Source organism: Oryctolagus cuniculus, chromosome 11 (assembly GCF_051225735.1).
Source record: "Oryctolagus cuniculus isolate XC-2025 breed Fujian yellow rabbit chromosome 11, ASM5122573v1, whole genome shotgun sequence".
In the NCBI taxonomy this organism is placed as follows: domain Eukaryota; kingdom Metazoa; phylum Chordata; class Mammalia; order Lagomorpha; family Leporidae; genus Oryctolagus; species Oryctolagus cuniculus.
In genome coordinates, this window is record NC_142877.1 from 97,979,046 (window position 1) to 97,996,767 (window position 17,722).

The 17,722-nt window shown below is 44.2% G+C and overlaps 1 protein-coding gene across 2 annotated transcripts in view; it reads right to left on the reverse strand.

Annotated features, from left to right (window-relative positions):
- NDUFA12 (NADH:ubiquinone oxidoreductase subunit A12) overlaps window positions 1-17,722 on the reverse strand; it is a 39,752-nt gene that overhangs the window by 19,212 nt on the left and 2,818 nt on the right. The window contains exon 3 of one of the 2 annotated variants that reach the window (XM_002711205.6): window positions 12,306-12,393. The exons of the other annotated variant lie outside the window; for it this stretch is intronic. Coding sequence (XP_002711251.3) covers window positions 12,306-12,393 — 88 coding nt within the window. The remainder of the gene's footprint in view (window positions 1-12,305; window positions 12,394-17,722) is intronic. 2 annotated transcript variants of the gene reach the window in all.

Here is a 17,722-nt window from a genome sequence, read left to right on the forward strand (position 1 = left end):
AATCAAAGCGATTCAAATTGGGAAGGAGGAAGTCAAACTATCCCTTTTTGCAGATGACATGATTCTATGTACAAGGGATCCAAAAGACTCCACCAAGAGACTACTGGAACTCACAGAAGAGTTTGGTAAAGAGCAGAATATAAAATCAACACACAAAAATCAATAGCCTTTGTATACACAGAAAATGCTGCAGCTGAAAAAGAATTTCTAAGATCAATACTATTCACAATAGCTATTAAAAAAATCAAATACTGGGGCAGATGCTGTGGCACAGTGGGTTAAAATCCTGGCCTGAAGCACTGGCATCCCATATGAGCATGGGTTCTTATCCTGGCTGTTCCTCTTCTGATCCAGCTGTCTGCTATGGCCCGGGAAAGCAGTAGAAGATGGCCCAAGTCCTTGGGCCCCTGCACCGGCGTGGGAGACCTGGAAGCAGCTCCTGGCTCCTGGCTTTGGATTGGTGCAGATCTGCCCATTGCGGCCATCTGGGGAGTGAACCAGCAGATGGAAGATCTGTCTCTACCTCTCTAACTGTCTTTCAAATAAATAAAATAAATCTTAAAAAAAAAAACCTTGGAATAAATTTAACCTAGGATGTCAAAGATCACCTACAATGAGAATTACAAAACATTAAAGAAAGAAATAGAAGAGGATACAAAAAAATTGGAAAAAATCTTCCATGTTCATGGATTGGAAGAATCAATATCATCAAAATGTCCATTCTTCCAAAAGCAATCTAAAGATTCAATGAGATACCAATGAATATAACAAAGACATTCTTCTCAGATCTACAAAAAATGATGCTGAAATTCATATGGAAACACAGGAGACCTCGAATACCTACAGCAATCTTATGCAACAAAAGCAAAGCCGGAGGCATCACAATACCAGATTTCAAGACATACTACAGGACAGTTATAATCAAAACAGCCTGGTACTGGTACAAAAAACAGACGGATAGTCCAATGGAACAGCATAGAAATGCCAGAAATCAATCCAAGCATCTACAGCTTATGTTTGACCAAGGAGCTAAAACCAATCCCTGGAGCAAGGCAGTCTCTTCATCAAATGGTGCTGGGACAACTAGATTTCCACATGCATGAGTATAAAGCAAGACCCTACCTGATACCTTACATGAAAATCCATTCAAAATGGATTAAATACCTAAATCTATGACCTTATATCATCAAATTACTAGAAAACATTGGGGAAACCCTGCAAGACATTGGCATAGGCAAAGTGTTCTTGGAAAAGACCCCAGAGGCATAGGCAAAGCCAAAATCAACAAATGGGATTACATCAAACTGAGAAGCTTCTGTACTCCAAATGAAACACTCAGGAAAGTGAAGAGGCAACTGAAGAATGGAAGAAATTATTTGCAAACCATGAAACTGATAAAGGATTAATAACCAGAATACTTAAAGAGATCAAGAAATTCCACAACAAAATAAACAACTTAGGAAATGGGCCAAGGACTTAACAGGCATTTTTCAGAAGAGAAAATCCAAATGGCCAACAGACATATGAAAAAATGCTCAGGATCACTAGCCATCAAGAAATGCAAATCAAAGCCACAATTAGGTTTCATCTCATCCCAGTTACAATGGCTTTCATACAGAAATCAATAGCCAACGTACATTATTGTCTTGAAATTTATAAAAGGCATTGGACCTTCAGGTGGCCATGGGCATGAAACCTCTGATGGAAACAGTTTCTGCAAACTGGCACTGCACCCCCCTGGAGAAGCCACCTCCTGCTGCAACCCTGCCTTGACCTGTTCGCAAAGATGCCCCTTTACAGCAGGAAGCAGCCAGAGCGATCATCACCCACTTCCCACTAACAGATGTTAGGGTTTCCATCTGGGAGAAGGGAATGTGAGGAGTCACATGGGTTAATAGTAAGGGGATCCCAATGGAATTTGGGGTGTAAAATATTTGCTTCCTTCCCCAAAAAACGTTATCTTTAGCAAGAACATACAAATTCCTTTGGAATCTCCAAATTTACCACAAGAATAGCAAGGGAGCTCTTCCAAAGCTCACAGCTTATTATAAAAACAAGTTAGCGGCCGGTGCCGCGGCTCAATAGGCTAATCCTCCGCCTTGCGGTGCCGGCATACCAGGTTCTAGTCCGGGTTCTAGTCCCGGTTGGGGCGCCGGATTCTGTCCCGGTTGCCCCTCTTCCAGGCCAGCCCTCTGCTATGGCCCAGGAGTGCAGTGCAGAATGGCCCAAGTGCTTGGGCCCTACACCCGTATGGGAGACCAGGAGAAGCACCTGGCTCCTGGCTTCGGTTCAGCGCAGTGCGCTGGCCACAGCGCGCTGGCCGCGGCGGCCATTGGAGGGTGAACCAACAGCAAAAAGGAAGACCTTTCTCTCTGTCTCTCTCACTGTCTACTCTGCCTGTCAAAAATAAAATAAAACAAACAAACAAACAAAAAAACAAGTTATCTATCCCACCCTTAGCAGGCCAGACAGGATGGAGAACTGTAAATGAGGTCTTATGATGGTTTTTGTCTACACCTGGTAACCAAATACTAATCTGATTGTTAAAGTTTTTTTTCCTTTGAAATTGTACTTAAAGCCAACTGATACCAGTCCCCTTTGGGTCTTCTTCTCTTGGAACCTCTCTCTTCGCCGCTCTGACAGGAGGTTTCCAACCTAAATAAATCCCACTTTACTTAAAAAAAAAAAAAAAGAAAGAAACAAACAAACAAACAAACAACAAATGCTGGCGTGGATGTGGGGAAAAAGGTACCCTATCCACTGTAGCTGGGAATGTAAACTGGTAAAACCACTATGGAAATCAGTTGGAGATACTTCAGAATCTGAATATAGACCTACCATATGACCCAGCCATCCTACTCCTTGGAATTTACCCAAGGGAAATGAAATCAGTAAATAAAAGAGTTATCTGCACCCCCATGTTACTGCAGCTCAATCACAACAGCTAAGACATGGAATCAACCTAAATGCCAGTCAACTGAAGATTGGATGAAGAAATTATGGGATATGTACTCTATGGAATACCACACAACAGTAAAAAAAAAAAAAAAAGAAATCTGGTCATTTGCAACAAAATGGATGAATCTGGAAAACATCATACTTAGTGAAATAAGCCAGCCCCAAAGGGACAAAACCACATGTTCTCCTAATAGAGCACCTGAAAGGAAACCTGTAGAAGTGAAATTGACAGTTTAAGAAGGGATGACTTGAGCTGCCCTTGTCTTGACTATCAAGAAACATTTTTTTTTTCTTAATGGAGAATGGGACTGGAAATGGGAGAGGGAGGAGAATATGGGGTGGGACTGGGTGTGGGAGGGCAGGTAAGATGGGAAGAATCACTATATTCCTAAAGTTGTACTTATGAAATGTGTACTAATTAAATGATTTCTTTAGGAAAAAAATAATAAAAATAAAAACAAAAAAAATAGAAACCCTTTAACATACACTAATATTTTGGAAACAATGTACTAATATATCACTTGAGAAAGTAAACATTGATTTTAACAAGAAAAGTGAACGCACAAGAGACTAGTGTGCTACAGTGGAGAAGGAAAAGATGTGTTACTGACAAATGAACAGAAGGTGCCACCCAGTGGGAGAACAGGGTATATGCAGGAGAGAAAAATCCAAGGAAGCTGCATTTAAAAAACTTGGTTCAAAGGAATTCAGGGGACCAACACTTCAAATCACAAAGGGTAAATCTTTATTTCTTCTGATAGAAGTGGAAATAATAATTTTATATTGTCATGCATGAAACAGCCTATACTTTATATTTTTCTACAACAACGATTTTATCTTGCCAACTTTCATGTAGGCACTAATAATTTTCTTGGTTCATATGTCACTAACTCTATATAACATAACAATGAAAATAAACATTTTTGTGCCTTACTCTACAGAGGGGAAATTAGTTAAAGACAAAACTGAGGGCACAAGATGATATTTGGTATAAGATGATATTTGTGTGGCTAGTGTCATGGTGTAGTTGCTAAGGCCACCACCTACAGTGTTGGCATCCCCTATGGACATCAGTTCGAGTCCTGGCTGGTCCAATTCCGATCCAGTTTTCTGCTATGGCCCGGGAAAGCAGTGGAAGATGGCCCAAGTCCTTGGGCCTCTGAACCCACGTGGGAGACCTGGAGAAAGCTCCTGGCTCCTGGCATCAGATCAACGCAGCTCTAGCTGTTGAGGCTATCTGGGGAGTGAACCAGAAGATGGAAGACCTCTCATCTTTCTCTCTCTCTCTCTGCCTCTCTGTAACTCTGCCTTTCAAATAAATAAATAAAATCTTAAAATAATTTTTTTTGTTATCTACTTAAATTCAGAATATCCTATTCAATCCAATTAATATACATTAAAATCTCATTGTTGGCTGGTGCCGCAGCTCAGTAGGCTAATCCTCCGCCTGCAGCGCCAGCAGACGGGGTTCTAGTCCTGGTTGGGGTGCCGGATTCTGTCCCGGTTGCCCCTCTTCCAGGCTGGCTCTCTGCTGTGGTCAGGGAGTGCAGTGGAGGATGGCCCAAGTGCTTGGGCCCTGCACCCCATGGGAGACCAGGAGAAGCACCTGGCTCCCGGCTTCGGATCAGTGCGGTGCACTGGCCACAGCGTGCCGGCCGTGGCGGCCATTGGAGGGTGAACCAACGGCAAAGGAAGACCTTCCTTTCTGTCTCTCTCTATCCACTCTGCCTGCCAAAAACAAAAAAACAAAAAACAAAAACAAACTCATTGTTGATCACATAAGAGAATAAAATGTAGATAGGATAATGAAGGAAACCGTAACAAAAATGACACCAAATTATAGTGCAGGATGAGTCTATCAGCTAGGATTTATTACTCGACCATAAACTGCAAGAGAGCAAAGAGTACATGTATTTCACACACCACTGTGGGCGCCTCAATCAGTGCCTGACACAGTGATGTGTTTAGTAACTGCCTGTTGAATGAACGAACGGTTTGTGAGCAAGGTGGTGTGCTGGTTTCTAGGTAGCAAGCTTCTTATTTTCACGGTAGCTCCACTGCCCATCCAAATGTTTGTACCACCATATGCACCTTCTGTTTATCTATGAGAGGACCTAGCAGACTTTTTTTTTTTTTTTTTTTTTTGACAGGCAGAGCGGATAGTGAGAGAGAGAGACAGAGAGAAAGGTCTTCCTTTGCTGTTGGTTCACCCTCCAATGGCCGCCACGGCCGGCACACTGTGGCCGGTGCACCGCGCTGATCCGATGGCAGGAGCCAGGCACTTATCCTGGTCTCCCATGGGGTTCAGGGCCCAAGGACTTGGGCCATCCTCCACTGCACTCCCTGGCCACAGCAGAGAGCTGGCCTGGAAGAGGGGCAACCGGGACAGAATCCGGTGCCCCGACTGGGACTAGAACCCGGTGTCCCAGCGCCACAAGGCGGAGGATTAGCCTAGTGAGCCGCGGCACCAGCCCCTAGCAGCCTTAAAAGTGCTGCAGAGTCAAAAAGAAGTGTAGACCTTGAGATGAGATAGATAAAATGAACTCACTTCCCCATCAGATTAGCGTACATTAAGGGAAATGGAGAAGCTGCCTAAATATATTCCCTTCCTCCATCAAAACCACTAATACCCCTGCGGGAAATCTATCCCTACCTGAGATTACGCAGTTACTGAACAGACTCATAAGAGCATCATAGGCCACGTCTGGTACCTGATGACCCAGAGAACAAAGGACAGGAGCCAAGCCTACCACCAGCTGGACAGCACCAGCTGCTCCTCTCACTGGAGTCTCTGCAGCCATTCATGCAGGTGACAGCTCACCCAGCTATTTTCTCTAACTCCATCAATGAACTGCACAGGCTCAAGAGAGATGACAGACCCATCAGAAAGGTACAGGAGCTGCTCTGACTTAAAAGCTTCAAGCTCCACAAAGCCAACATCTGTAATAGCAACGCCATAGGCATAGCTTCAGGATTCCCCTTCCCACAAGGGATCTGCTAGTTCTGAGCAGCAGCACTCGGGGAAACCCAAACATAGCTCATTTATCAGGCATTTATACTTCCTCTTGATTCAGAAACAATTTACCAACTGGAGCTCAACTTTGCCTAGCAATGTAATTGATAGAATCTTATCTGGTTTCCAAGGCAACAGAGCAAAGCAGTTAAGTGAAGGTCATATCTTCTTAGCACTTAATTTATGAAGTTAAATCGTATCTTACCCTAGGTAAAACCACACCAAAGTCATTATGTCCAGCACCAATATGTATCCTAACCTCCAGACAGCATCTGAATTACCTACCCACCTACCAACCCCACTTGGTTGTCTATCAAGCATCTCATATCTACCTGAGCAAAGTAGGTTGGCATTTCCAAAAAATTTGTGGAAATAGAATTAAAAGATAGTTTTATTTCTGATGCAACAAAATTGAAGTCAAATCCATATGTATTTGTTTTATAATATACATTTTCCATTATCTGTTTGAAGACCCTATCCTATATACAATTTCAAGTCCTTTGTTCTACTAGGTCTTTAGAAAAACAAGAAATATATGTTATCAAAAGTTACCCTACTGTGCAACAGAACACCAAAACTTCCTGCTCCTAGCTAACAGCAATCTTTCCCATTTCTCCCTCCCTCACTTCTCCACAGCTTCTGGTAATGACCATTATACTTTAACCTTCTATGAAATCAACTTTTTAAAGAGCCCACATGAGTGAGATCGTGTGAAACTTGCCTTTCTGTGATTGGCTTATTTCACTTAACATAATCACCTGAAATTCCATCCATGTTGTTGCAAACACTAAGTTCCTGTTCTTTTTTATGGTTATGTAGTATTCCTGCATGTGTGAGTATGTATCACATTTTCTTTACCCATCCATCAGCTGATAGACACTCAGTAAATTAAAAATTTGGTGAGCAATGGTATAGTTATATAACCTCAACATGTCTCACAAAATGTTAACTAATAACAAAGGGAAAACGGTAACTTTAGAATGGAGAAAACTGGCAGACACAGTAATCAAGTGATAGAAGTTTTCATTAATAATAATTCAGATCAAAATTGGGTGCCATGTAATAGATACAATGAGAAAACAGCACATTGTTTCTGGGACATTCCTGTCAAAGACATAGCCTAAACCTAGTCATGAGGAAACATTCAACTTCACAAATAATGTACTTTTCAACAGTGTCAAAATTTGAAAATCTAGGAAAACCAGGAACCAACCCAAGTGTAAAGGAGACTAAACAGAGATGAGAACCATATGGAATATGCAATTTGTCTTCTTGCTATAAAGGCCATTGTTGGGATATCTGATCAAACTTGAAAGAGGAGATGGGGCAGGCATTGTGGCGTAGCAGGTTAAGCCTCCACCTACAGTGCCAGCATCCCATATGCATAGGTTTGAGTCCTAGCTGCTCTACTTCTGATCCAGCTCCCTGCTAATGCACCTTAGAAAGCAGCAAAGAACGGTCCAGGTGCTTGAGACCCTGCATGCAGGTGGGAGACCTGGAAGAAGCTCCTGGCTCCTGGCTTCAGTCTGGCCCAGATCTGACCATTGAGGCCATTCGGGAAGTGAACCAGCAGATGGAAGATATCTCTCTCTGTCTGTTCCCCTCCCTCTCTGTAACTCAGTCTTTCAAATAAAAAATGAATAAATCTTTAAAAAAAAAAAAAAAGAAAAAAAAAAAACCTTGAACAAGGTCTGAAAATTAAGGTGTCATGGCTTAAGGAGTTTAGAAAATATCACCCAAATTTTACACAACTCTGGGGGGCCAGGACTGTGGCACAATGGATTAAGCCACCGCCTGCAGTGCTGGCACCCAACATGGGCACAGGTTTGAATTTCAGCTGCTCCACTTCTGATCCAGCTCCCTGCTTTTGTGCCTGGAAAAGCTCTAGAGGATGGCCCAGTCCTTGGCACCCTGCACTCATGTGGAAGATCCAGAAGAAGCTCCTGGTTGTTGGCTTCAGCCGGGTCCAGCCCTGGTCGTTGTGGCCATTTGGGAAGTGAACCGGTGGATGGAAGATCTCTTTCTCTAACTGCCTTTCAAATAAAATAAATAAATCTTAAAAAACAAAACAAACACTACTCTGGCATATTGACTCATCTGAGTTAAAGGCCCCTTAAGAGCAAGGACAGTCTGAACAGCGCTTCTTAAAAGCAGGAGATTAAATTCCCAAGTGAAAAATGTTCTCCTCACATCAGAAAGCAAGTATTAAGATCATCTTGAAGGACAGGAAGTTGAGGTCGACAGAAATCTGTATGACAGTTCTTCCAAATTTGCATGGAATTAATGTGAATTTAGGGGCAGATGTTTGGCACAGCTGTTAAGATGCCACTTGAGACAGCTGCATCACATAATGGAGTGCTTGGTCTGAGTCCTGGCTCTACTTCTAATTCTGGGCTTTTTGCTAGTGTGCACCCAGGGAGACAGGAAGTGATGGCTCAAGTGGGTAGGGTCCTGCCACTACCTGGGAGACCTGCACTGAGTTCTGGGTTCCTGGCTTCAGCCCGGCTCAGCTCCGGCTGTTATGGGCATCTGGAGACCAAACCCGCAGGTGGTACATATTTTTGTCTGTCTCTATCTCTGTCTTTCAGCCATTCAAATAAATGAACAAATACATTTTTAAAAATGAAAATAAAGAAGTATTAGTTCATTTTGGTGCAAAAACTTTTTTGAAATTTTCCATATTTTATAAAATAACCTTTTGCATCAAACTAAACTTTTTAAATTAGTTCTTCCATGAAGTTTTTTAAATACTCCTGTACAATAAGCCTTGTTAAACTAGTTCTGCCCTTCCTAGTCATTTCACTCAATTAACTACCCTAAACCAGGACTCTTTGCTCTGTCATGTTTTCACAATGTACTACTCCTGGCCCAATACAGTATATAAATGTTCAAGATAAAATTTTGTCTTTGAGCCGGCACCGCGGCTCACTAGGCTAATCCTCCGCCTAGTGGCGCTGGCACACCGGGTTCTAGTCCCGGTCGGGGCACCGGATTCTGTCCCGGTTGCCCCTCTTCCAAGCCAGCCCTCTGCTGTGGCCAGGGAGTGCAGTGGAGGATGGCCCAGGTGCTTGGGCCCTGCACCCCATGGGAGACCAGGAAAAGCACCTGGCTCCTGGCTCCTGCCATCGGATCAGCGCGGTGTGCCGGCCGCGGCGGCCATTGGAGGGTGAACCAACGGCAAAAGGAAGACCTTTCTCTCTGTCTCTCTCTCTCACTGTCCACTCTGTCAAAAAAATTTAAAAAAAAATTGTGTCTTTGAATTTTCATTTCCTTCTGAGGGTTCTCGTATCACATTATAACTTATATTAAATAAATTTGTATGGTTTTCTCCTGTTGCTCTGTCATGTCAATTTAATTCTTAGGCTCAGCCAAAAAGCCCTAAGAAAGTAAGGAAAACTTCACGCCTCCCCCATGACTATGGCAGCTCAGAAGGACAGTAAAATGCTGATGCCTCACTTGCTCTGTAGTCTGCAGATGGGATCCTGAGAGAACTACGAAAAGCCAGTAGAAGGTAAGAATCCTTCCTTCTTTTCTTTCGTCCATCTCCTTCCCTTCCTTTTTTAAAGATTTATTTATTTATTTGAAAGGCAGAGCCAGAGAGGGAGAGACAGAATGAGAAAGATCTTCCAACTGCTGGTTCATTCCCCAAATGGCCACAACAGCTGGGGCCAAGCCTGGCCCTCCAATCTAGTCTCCCACAAGGATGACAGGGGCTCAGTCACTTGGGTTATCTTCTGCAGCCTTTCCAGGCATATTAGCAGGGAGCTGGATCAGAAGCCTAACAGGCAGGACTCAAATTGGCACTGAGATATGGGATGCAGGTGGCCCAAGGGGGAGCTTAACCCGCTACATGACAACACCAGCCCTTATTCACCACTCTTTATATGCCACAATACCTAGCTCTCTAATTACAGATAAATCAATTTGACTTCAGTTTTATTCTTGGGTTGAAGGTAAGAATCTACAGATTTAGAATTCCACAATGTATTGCACTCAGCAAAGTGTGTGACGGGGGAACTGAGAAACAAATGGCTTAGCCTGTCCAATGCCACCGCCTCCACAGACTCCTCAGACGCCTTAAACTTCCCACACCAACAAGGTCATCTGAGGTACTCAGTCCGGAGGAGCTCTGTATCCTCAACTGCCCTCAAGCACCCGCTAGAGTGACTTTACCTTCTATAGCTCTTAGCTTCTTTTTTCATATGATCTCAGGCAACATAAAGGGACTTGCCTAGCTGAACAGTGTTCTTTTATTTTCAGAGGTTTTTTTTTCCTAAACTGTTTTATAATTTTAAATGTTTCACTTCACGTTCTTTAACTTGGCCTTCCCCAAATCCATGTCCCACAATGTGGACCCTGGGCACCAGCATTACATGGGCTCAAGTTTTGAAGGAGATCAACATGCATTTGAACAAGATGACCCACATGCCTTTCGCTTTGTCCCAGGATTGCAACTCCATCAGCTTCACTGTTTGAACAATCAAACAAAAACCAGCACAACACCTTAGCTCTTAGAGCCTACATCCTATTTTGAAACCTGGATCTCACTAAGACCTAAACACATAGAATGCCCCTTCAGAATAGGCTGACAGCTCTAAACTTAAAATCACAGCTCCTTACATTTTAACAGAACCACAGATTACTATTTCCCATTAAAAAAAACCCCAAATCTTTTTTTACCTCCTTGCCCTTGATCCCCTTGCTGCCCTGCGCCTTTGCGATGTGTGGCCTTGGGGTCACCCACTCCATGCTTTCCGGCTTGCATGCTCCTCCACGTGGCTGTCTTTTGGCCTACTCTCTGCTCAGTATGAATCCAGATTTCCCTTTCTCTTTTAGATAGAGCCCCCACTCTCCCATGCATTTCTCTCACTAAATAAAAGGTTTAAAAACTTAAAAAAAAAAAATCAAGCCCCAACCATTGCAAGACAAAGTTCCTAGTCAGAGCTGCACATTAAGAACCAAAGAACTTCATATAAAGTCATCACCCAGGGGCCGGTGCTGTGGCATAGCGGGTTAAGCTGCCATTGGCAGCGCCAGCATCCCATATAGGCACCAGTTCTAGTCCTAGCTGCTCCACTTCCAATCCAGCTCCCTGCTGGTGTGCCTGGAAAAGCAGTAGAGGATAACCCAAGTGCTTGGGCTCCGGCACCCATGTGGGAGACTGGGATGAAGTGTCTGGCTCCTGGCTTCAGCCTCGTCCAGCCCTGGCCATTGTAGCCATCTGGAGAGTGAACCAGTGGATGAAAGCTTTCTCCGTCCCCCCCCCCCCCCACCTTTCTGTAATTCCGAGTTTCAAATAAATAGATAAATTTTTAAAAAAGGAAAAAAAAGACCTCATCCATTATCATGGTTTCAATGTTCCCAATTAGTCCAAGTGGTAGACTAGAGGTTGAAAATTGGTGGTAGGTAAACTTTTACAAACTTGTTTTGCTTAGCTAACACAATATTTAAAAAAAATTGTTCTGGGGCTGGTGCTGTGGTGTAGTAAGTTACACCACATATGCGCCACAGCGCCGGCCCCCACATTTGACCACTGAAGAAAACATACTTGAAAATGACTGCCAGAGGGGCCAGGGCTATGGCACAGCAGGTAAAGCTGCTGCCTTCAGTGTTGGCATCTCTTATGGTCACCAGTTCAAGTCCTGGCTACTCCATTTCCTACCCAGCTCCCTGATAATGTGCCTGGGAAAGCTGAGGCCCAAGTCCTTGGACCCCTGCACCCCCGTAGGAGACTGAGATAAAGCTCCTGGCTCCTGGATTCAGCCTGGCCCATCCCTGGTTGTTTCAGACATCTGGGCAGTGTAACTCATTGTAACTCTTTCAAATCAATCAATCAATCTTAAAAAACACATAAATAAATAAAACTAAAAAGTTCATGGAAAAGTGAAATTAAAGTTTAGGGGTGGGCATCCTGCACCAGAGTACCTGGATTTGATACATGGCTCCACTCCCGATTTAGCTTCCACTAATGTGCACCTTAAGAGGCAGTGGTGATGGCTGAAGTAACTGGGTTCCTGCTACACATCTGAGTGCCTTGGACTGAATTCCCGGTTCCTGGCTCTGGCCCCAGAAGGGGCTGTTGCAGGCACTGGGGAAGTGAACTAGCAGCTGGGAGCTCTCTGTCTCCCTTCTCTGCCTCTCTAGTAAGTTGAAAATAAAAATAAAAAGGTAAGTGCAACTTGTTTTATGCCACTAAGCTTTAGGATTTGTTACGATGCCACAGTAAGTAGAACATACTTTGAAGAAGATCACAGATTGCCTCAAAGATAGAGACATTTGATACACATTTACATAATGAAACAAATACTGCCAGGTCAAATGAAAAGTTGATTACCATTCAGGAGGCACCATGCTTCCATCCACATCCCAGAACGTGTTTTTGCCATTCATTTCAGTGGTGTATATAACCCACCGGTGACGGCCTGGGTGGAAAGACCAATATTTAGCAAGATGTGAGGCAGTACAGAAAATAATTCTTTTCTTCTTAAAGAATAACTGCATGATACAAAGAAGATAAACTTCGCACTGAGAAAAGACATTTATTGGCTTTTACATATAAGACATGTGTATTAATAAAGGCAAGTTCCGCCGGCGCCGCGGCTCAATAGGCTAATCCTCCGCCTAGCGGCGCCGGCACACCGGGTTCTAGTCCCGGTCGGGGCGCCGGATTCTGTCCCGGTTGCCCCTCTTCCAGGCCAGCCCTCTGCTGTGGCCAGGGAGTGCAGTGGAGGATGGCCCAGGTGCTTGGGCCCTGCACCCCATGGGAGACCAGGAAAAGCACCTGGCTCCTGGCTCCTGCCATCGGATCAGCGCGGTGCGCCGGCCGCAGCGCGCCGGCCGCGGCGGCCATTGGAGGGTGAACCAACGGCAAAGGAAGACCTTTCTCTCTGTCTCTCTCTCTCACTGTCCACTCTGCCTGTCAAAAAAATAAATAAATAAATAAATAAATAAAGGCAAGTTCCAACAAGCGTTTGGCAAGCTTTTGTCAACAGCCCGGCCGCCACAGCAGCAGGGTTCCTACACCAGAGACTAGGACAAGTCCCTGCTGTGGGTGGGGCGCAGACCTCTCCCACAGCGGAGAACCCGTGCCTCTCCCGCAGCTCCCTGAAGAGGGGGTAGCAGACACGGCAGGGAAATGTGCTCCCACCCACTCAAGAGACTCAGCAGACAAAGTGCCCCTCCTGAGACTGAGGAGGAATCAAACTCACAGTCATCACACCTCAGTTCCACGCTTTCACATAAATGCTTCACCACAAACACCCCGGATCCTTCTGGAAATTGGTGAAGGATGCATACCAAGCACACATTAAATATGAGGGTTAGGTAACACCACAGCAAAAGAGGCTGGCTACATTCTTTATTTTAAAAACTCCTTGGAATGGCTGAGGCCAAAACACTATTTACAGAATCATTTCTTGAGGGCCTTGAATTTGTGTACAGATTTGGGTTCTAATCAGGACTTTGTCACTTACTATTAGTGCTTGTTAGGTAAATTATATGAGCATCAGTTTCTTTATCAAAAGTGGGTGATTATACCTATCTCTTACAGTTTCTGTGGAAGTTAAATATCACAGACGTACACAGAGCTCCTTCAGCACTGGGCATGTAAGTGTATAATAAATTTTAATCCCTTCTACTCTCCCTATTGCCCCTACCTCCTAATAGAGAATGAATTTACTCATACAATGGATTTTAAGCCAACAAGCAAAAGATAATCTGTATTTAGCTTACAGAGTTTTCCTAGGTAAAAAATCAACAAATATTTACTAATGTTATTTAAACATGACCATATCTGTTAAAAGAAACACAGATTTTAACTGGCATTTGCTCCTTCTTTTAGAGAAATCAATCTTGAAAACAGACAACTAAAAGTAAACTACGATCCCATGAGGCAGGAGAATGTGGCCACAGTCAGGGTTTTAGCAATCTCTCAATATTTTAAATTTCTCAAAATTTTAAATGCCCATACTCAGAATCAGCAATCCCACTTCTGGGAATGTATTCTTAGAATAGTTAAAGGCATGGACGCAGTCACAAGTCGGTTCATTACAACATTATTTCTTTTTATTTTAAACTTTTGTTCCCTTTAATTTGAGAGGCAGAGAGACAGAAAAAGAGTATCTTCTCATTCATTCCCTCAATGCCTGCAACAGGCAGGACTATGCCAGGACAAAGCTAGGAGCTGGGAGCCAGAACCTCAATCCAGGTCTCCCATGTGGGTGGCAGGGACCCAATTACGTGAGCCATCATCATTGTCTCCCAGGGTCTGCATTAGCAGGAAACTGGAACAAGGAGCTAGAGCCAGGGATCAAACCCAGTCACTCTGATGTGTACCATGTACATCCTAAGAAGCATCTTACCTGTTAGGCCAAATGCTAGACTACACATCTTTCTCTTTAAAGACTTATTTATTCTCTTATTTGAATGGCAGTGACAGACAGAAATAGACAAACACACACAGACTCAGAGAAAGAGATTTTCCATCTGAGGGTCTATTCCCCAAATGGCTGCAATGGCTGGGGATGGTCCAGACTTAAGCCAGGGGCCCAGAACTCTATCTGGGCCTCCCACCTCAGTGGCAACAGCGCAAGCACTTGGGCCACCTTCTGCTGCTTTCCCAGGCACATTAGTAGGGAGCTGGATCAGAACTGGAGCAGCCAGGACTCAGCTGGTATTCCAATATGTGATGCTGATGCCAGTGTCAAGCAAGTGGTAGTTTAACCTGCGGCACCACAGTGGCGGTCCCCTACAGCTTTATCTCTAAAAGCTACAAGTCTTTGACTTTAACTATCAATAGTGAAGAGTCTGAAAAAAAAAATGGTTCTTCCATATAGTAGCATTGTGTGTTCCTATTAAAAAAGAATACCTAACGGTTAAGATGCCTTTGTCCTCCACTGGAATAGCTGGGTTCAACACCCGGCTCCTGACTCCAGCTTCCTGCTAAGACAGGCCCTGGCAGGCAGCACTGAAGGCTCCAGGAACTGGGTTCCTGCCACTCACACAGGAGACCTGGACTGCATTCTGGCCTAGTTTCAGCCATTTCGAGCATTTGGGGGAATAAACCAGATAATAGGAGCTCTCTCTCTGTTTATCTGTTTCTCTCTGTGTGTGTTTTCTCTGCCTCTCATCTTAAAAAAACAAATTTAAAAATCCTGTGCATTGTTTAAAATTAGAAAATGCAATCAAACATCCAAATAGAAAAGAATGCTATGGATACATCTAACTTTACTAAAATGGAAAAATGTTCCATATTATTAAAGTAAAATTTCAGTTTACAAACAACATTCATAACATAATCCCATGGAATTTAAAATAGTGTAGGCTTATACATTCACTGAAGAGTCTTAAAATATACATAGGCTAGCCGGCGCTGGGGCGCAGCAGGTTAAAACCCTGGCCTGAAGTGCTGGCATCCTGTGTGGGCACTGGTTCTAGTTCCAGCTGCTCCTCTTCTGATCCAGCTCTCTGCTATGGCCTGGGAAAGCAGTGGAAGATGGCCCAAGTCCTTGAGCCCCTGCATCCACATGGGAGACCCATAGGAAGCTCCTGGCTCCTAACTTTGGATCCGCCGCAGCTCTGGCAGTTGTAGCCATCAGGGGAGTGAACAAGCAGCTGGAAGACCTCTCTCTCTGCCTCTACCTCTCTCTGTAACTCTTTCAAATAAATAAAATAAATCTTTAAAATATATATATATATACATATACACACAGGTTAAACTATCATAAGGGTAAAATTACATGGGGAGAAGGAACTTTCTTTGTTCTTTTTTTTAAGATTTACTTATGTATTTGAAAGGCAGAGCTACAGAGAGAGAGGGAGAGACAAAGAGATCTCCCATTCACTGGTTTACTCCCTAAATGGCTACAAGGCTGGGACTGGGCCAGGATGAAGCCAGGAGGCTGGAACTCCATCAGAGCCTCCCACATTGGTGCAGGGGCCAAAGTACTCGGGCCATTTCTGGTGCCTTCCCAGGTGTATTAGTAGGGAGCTGGACAGGAAGTAGAACAGCCAGGACTGGAACCAGTGCCCCGCTGGGATGGTGGTGTGGCATGTGGTAGCTTAACTTGCTACGCCACAACACTGGCCCCATCATTATTTTACACACTAAATTTTAATGTTTTACATAGGTATATATCATTTTTTTAAATTAGCAAAAACAAAGCCTTTCCAATTTGAGGACAGAAAGAAAAAAGAGAGGGATGTAAAAGTTGTAATTTGTAAAATATAGTGACATGTCCAAAGAATGCTGCCTGGAGGCTCTGTCTTAATTATCTGCACTATTTGTTTAGGCCTCCTTAAGACATTCCTTGGGCCTCAGTTTCCTCATCTATCAAATGCCAATTTTTAGGTAATCTCTTGAAATCTACTCTAGGTCCAAAATCCTGCGACTTGTGTGAATTTCTTTTTTTTCTTTTAAGATTTATTTATTTATTTGAAAGTCAGAGTTACGCAGAGAGAGAAAGAGGAGAGAGAGAGGTCTTTATCTGCTGGTTCACTCTTCAATTAGCCACAACAGCTAGAGCTGCGCCATCTGGAGCCAGGAGCTTCTTCCAAGCCTCCTACGGAGGGGAAGAGGCCCAAGGACTTGGGCCATCTTCTACTGTTTTCCCAGGACATAGAAGAGAGTTGGACTGGAAGTGGAGCTGGGACTCGAACCGGTGTCTATATGGGATGCCAGCACTGGAGATGGCGGCTTTACCTACTAAGCCACAGCGCCGGCCCCAACTTGTGTGCATATTAAAAATATTATGGGGATTGGTTTGCAGCAGATCAGGTTAGGCCGTAGCCTGGGATGCCCACATCCCATATCCAAGGGCCTGGTTTAAGTCCTGGCTACTCTGTGCTTCTGATACAGCTTCCTGCTATTGAGCCTGAAGGCGGCAGGTGATGGCTCAAGTACTTGTGCTCCTGCTGCCCATCTGGGAGATATGAGGGAGGTTCTGGCCCTGGCTTCTGCCTAGCCTAGCCCCCGCTATTGTGGGATGGAAGGATGGAAGATCTCTCTCGCTCTCTGTGTGTCTCTCCCTCTCTCTAACTGATGCTGCCTCTCAAATCAATAAATATTTAAAATCTAAATATTATGCTTATAGAGCATGTAAGATGTTTACCTCTTGCAGACCAACTTGCATCCAATCCAGTGACGTATGGTTCACATATCCTAAGAATTCTTAACTGTTCAGTGACTTAGTTTCTTCATCTGCGAAACAGCTGCAAGGTGGGGACTCCACTGCCTCCCCCAAAGGAATGCTCAAGACTCAGGAGGTAATGTATGTCCTTTGTTTAGCACAGCACCCAGCACATGGGGTAGGCACTCAATGATGTTTGGTCATTATTATTTCACATTATGGATGAAGATTATTTTTTCCTTTTTGACATTTTTAATCTCAATAAAGAGTGAATTTAGGGGCTGGTGCTATGGCTCAGGTGCCGTGGCTCAGGGTCAATGCCCTGGCCTGAAACGCCAGCATCCCATATGGGCGCCAGTTCTAGTCCCGGCTGCTCCACTTTGGATCCAGCTCCTTGCTATGCCCTGGGAAAGCAGTAGAAGATGGCCCAAATCCTTGGGCTCCTGCACCCGCATGGGAGACCCAGAAGAAGCTCCTGGCTCCTGGCTCCTGGCTCCTGGCTTCGGATTGGTGCAGTCCTGGCCGTTGCGGCCAACTGGGGAGCGAACCAACGGATGGAAGACCTCTCTCTCTCTCTGCCTCTCCTCTCTCTGTGTTACTCTAATTCTCAAATAAAAAATAAATT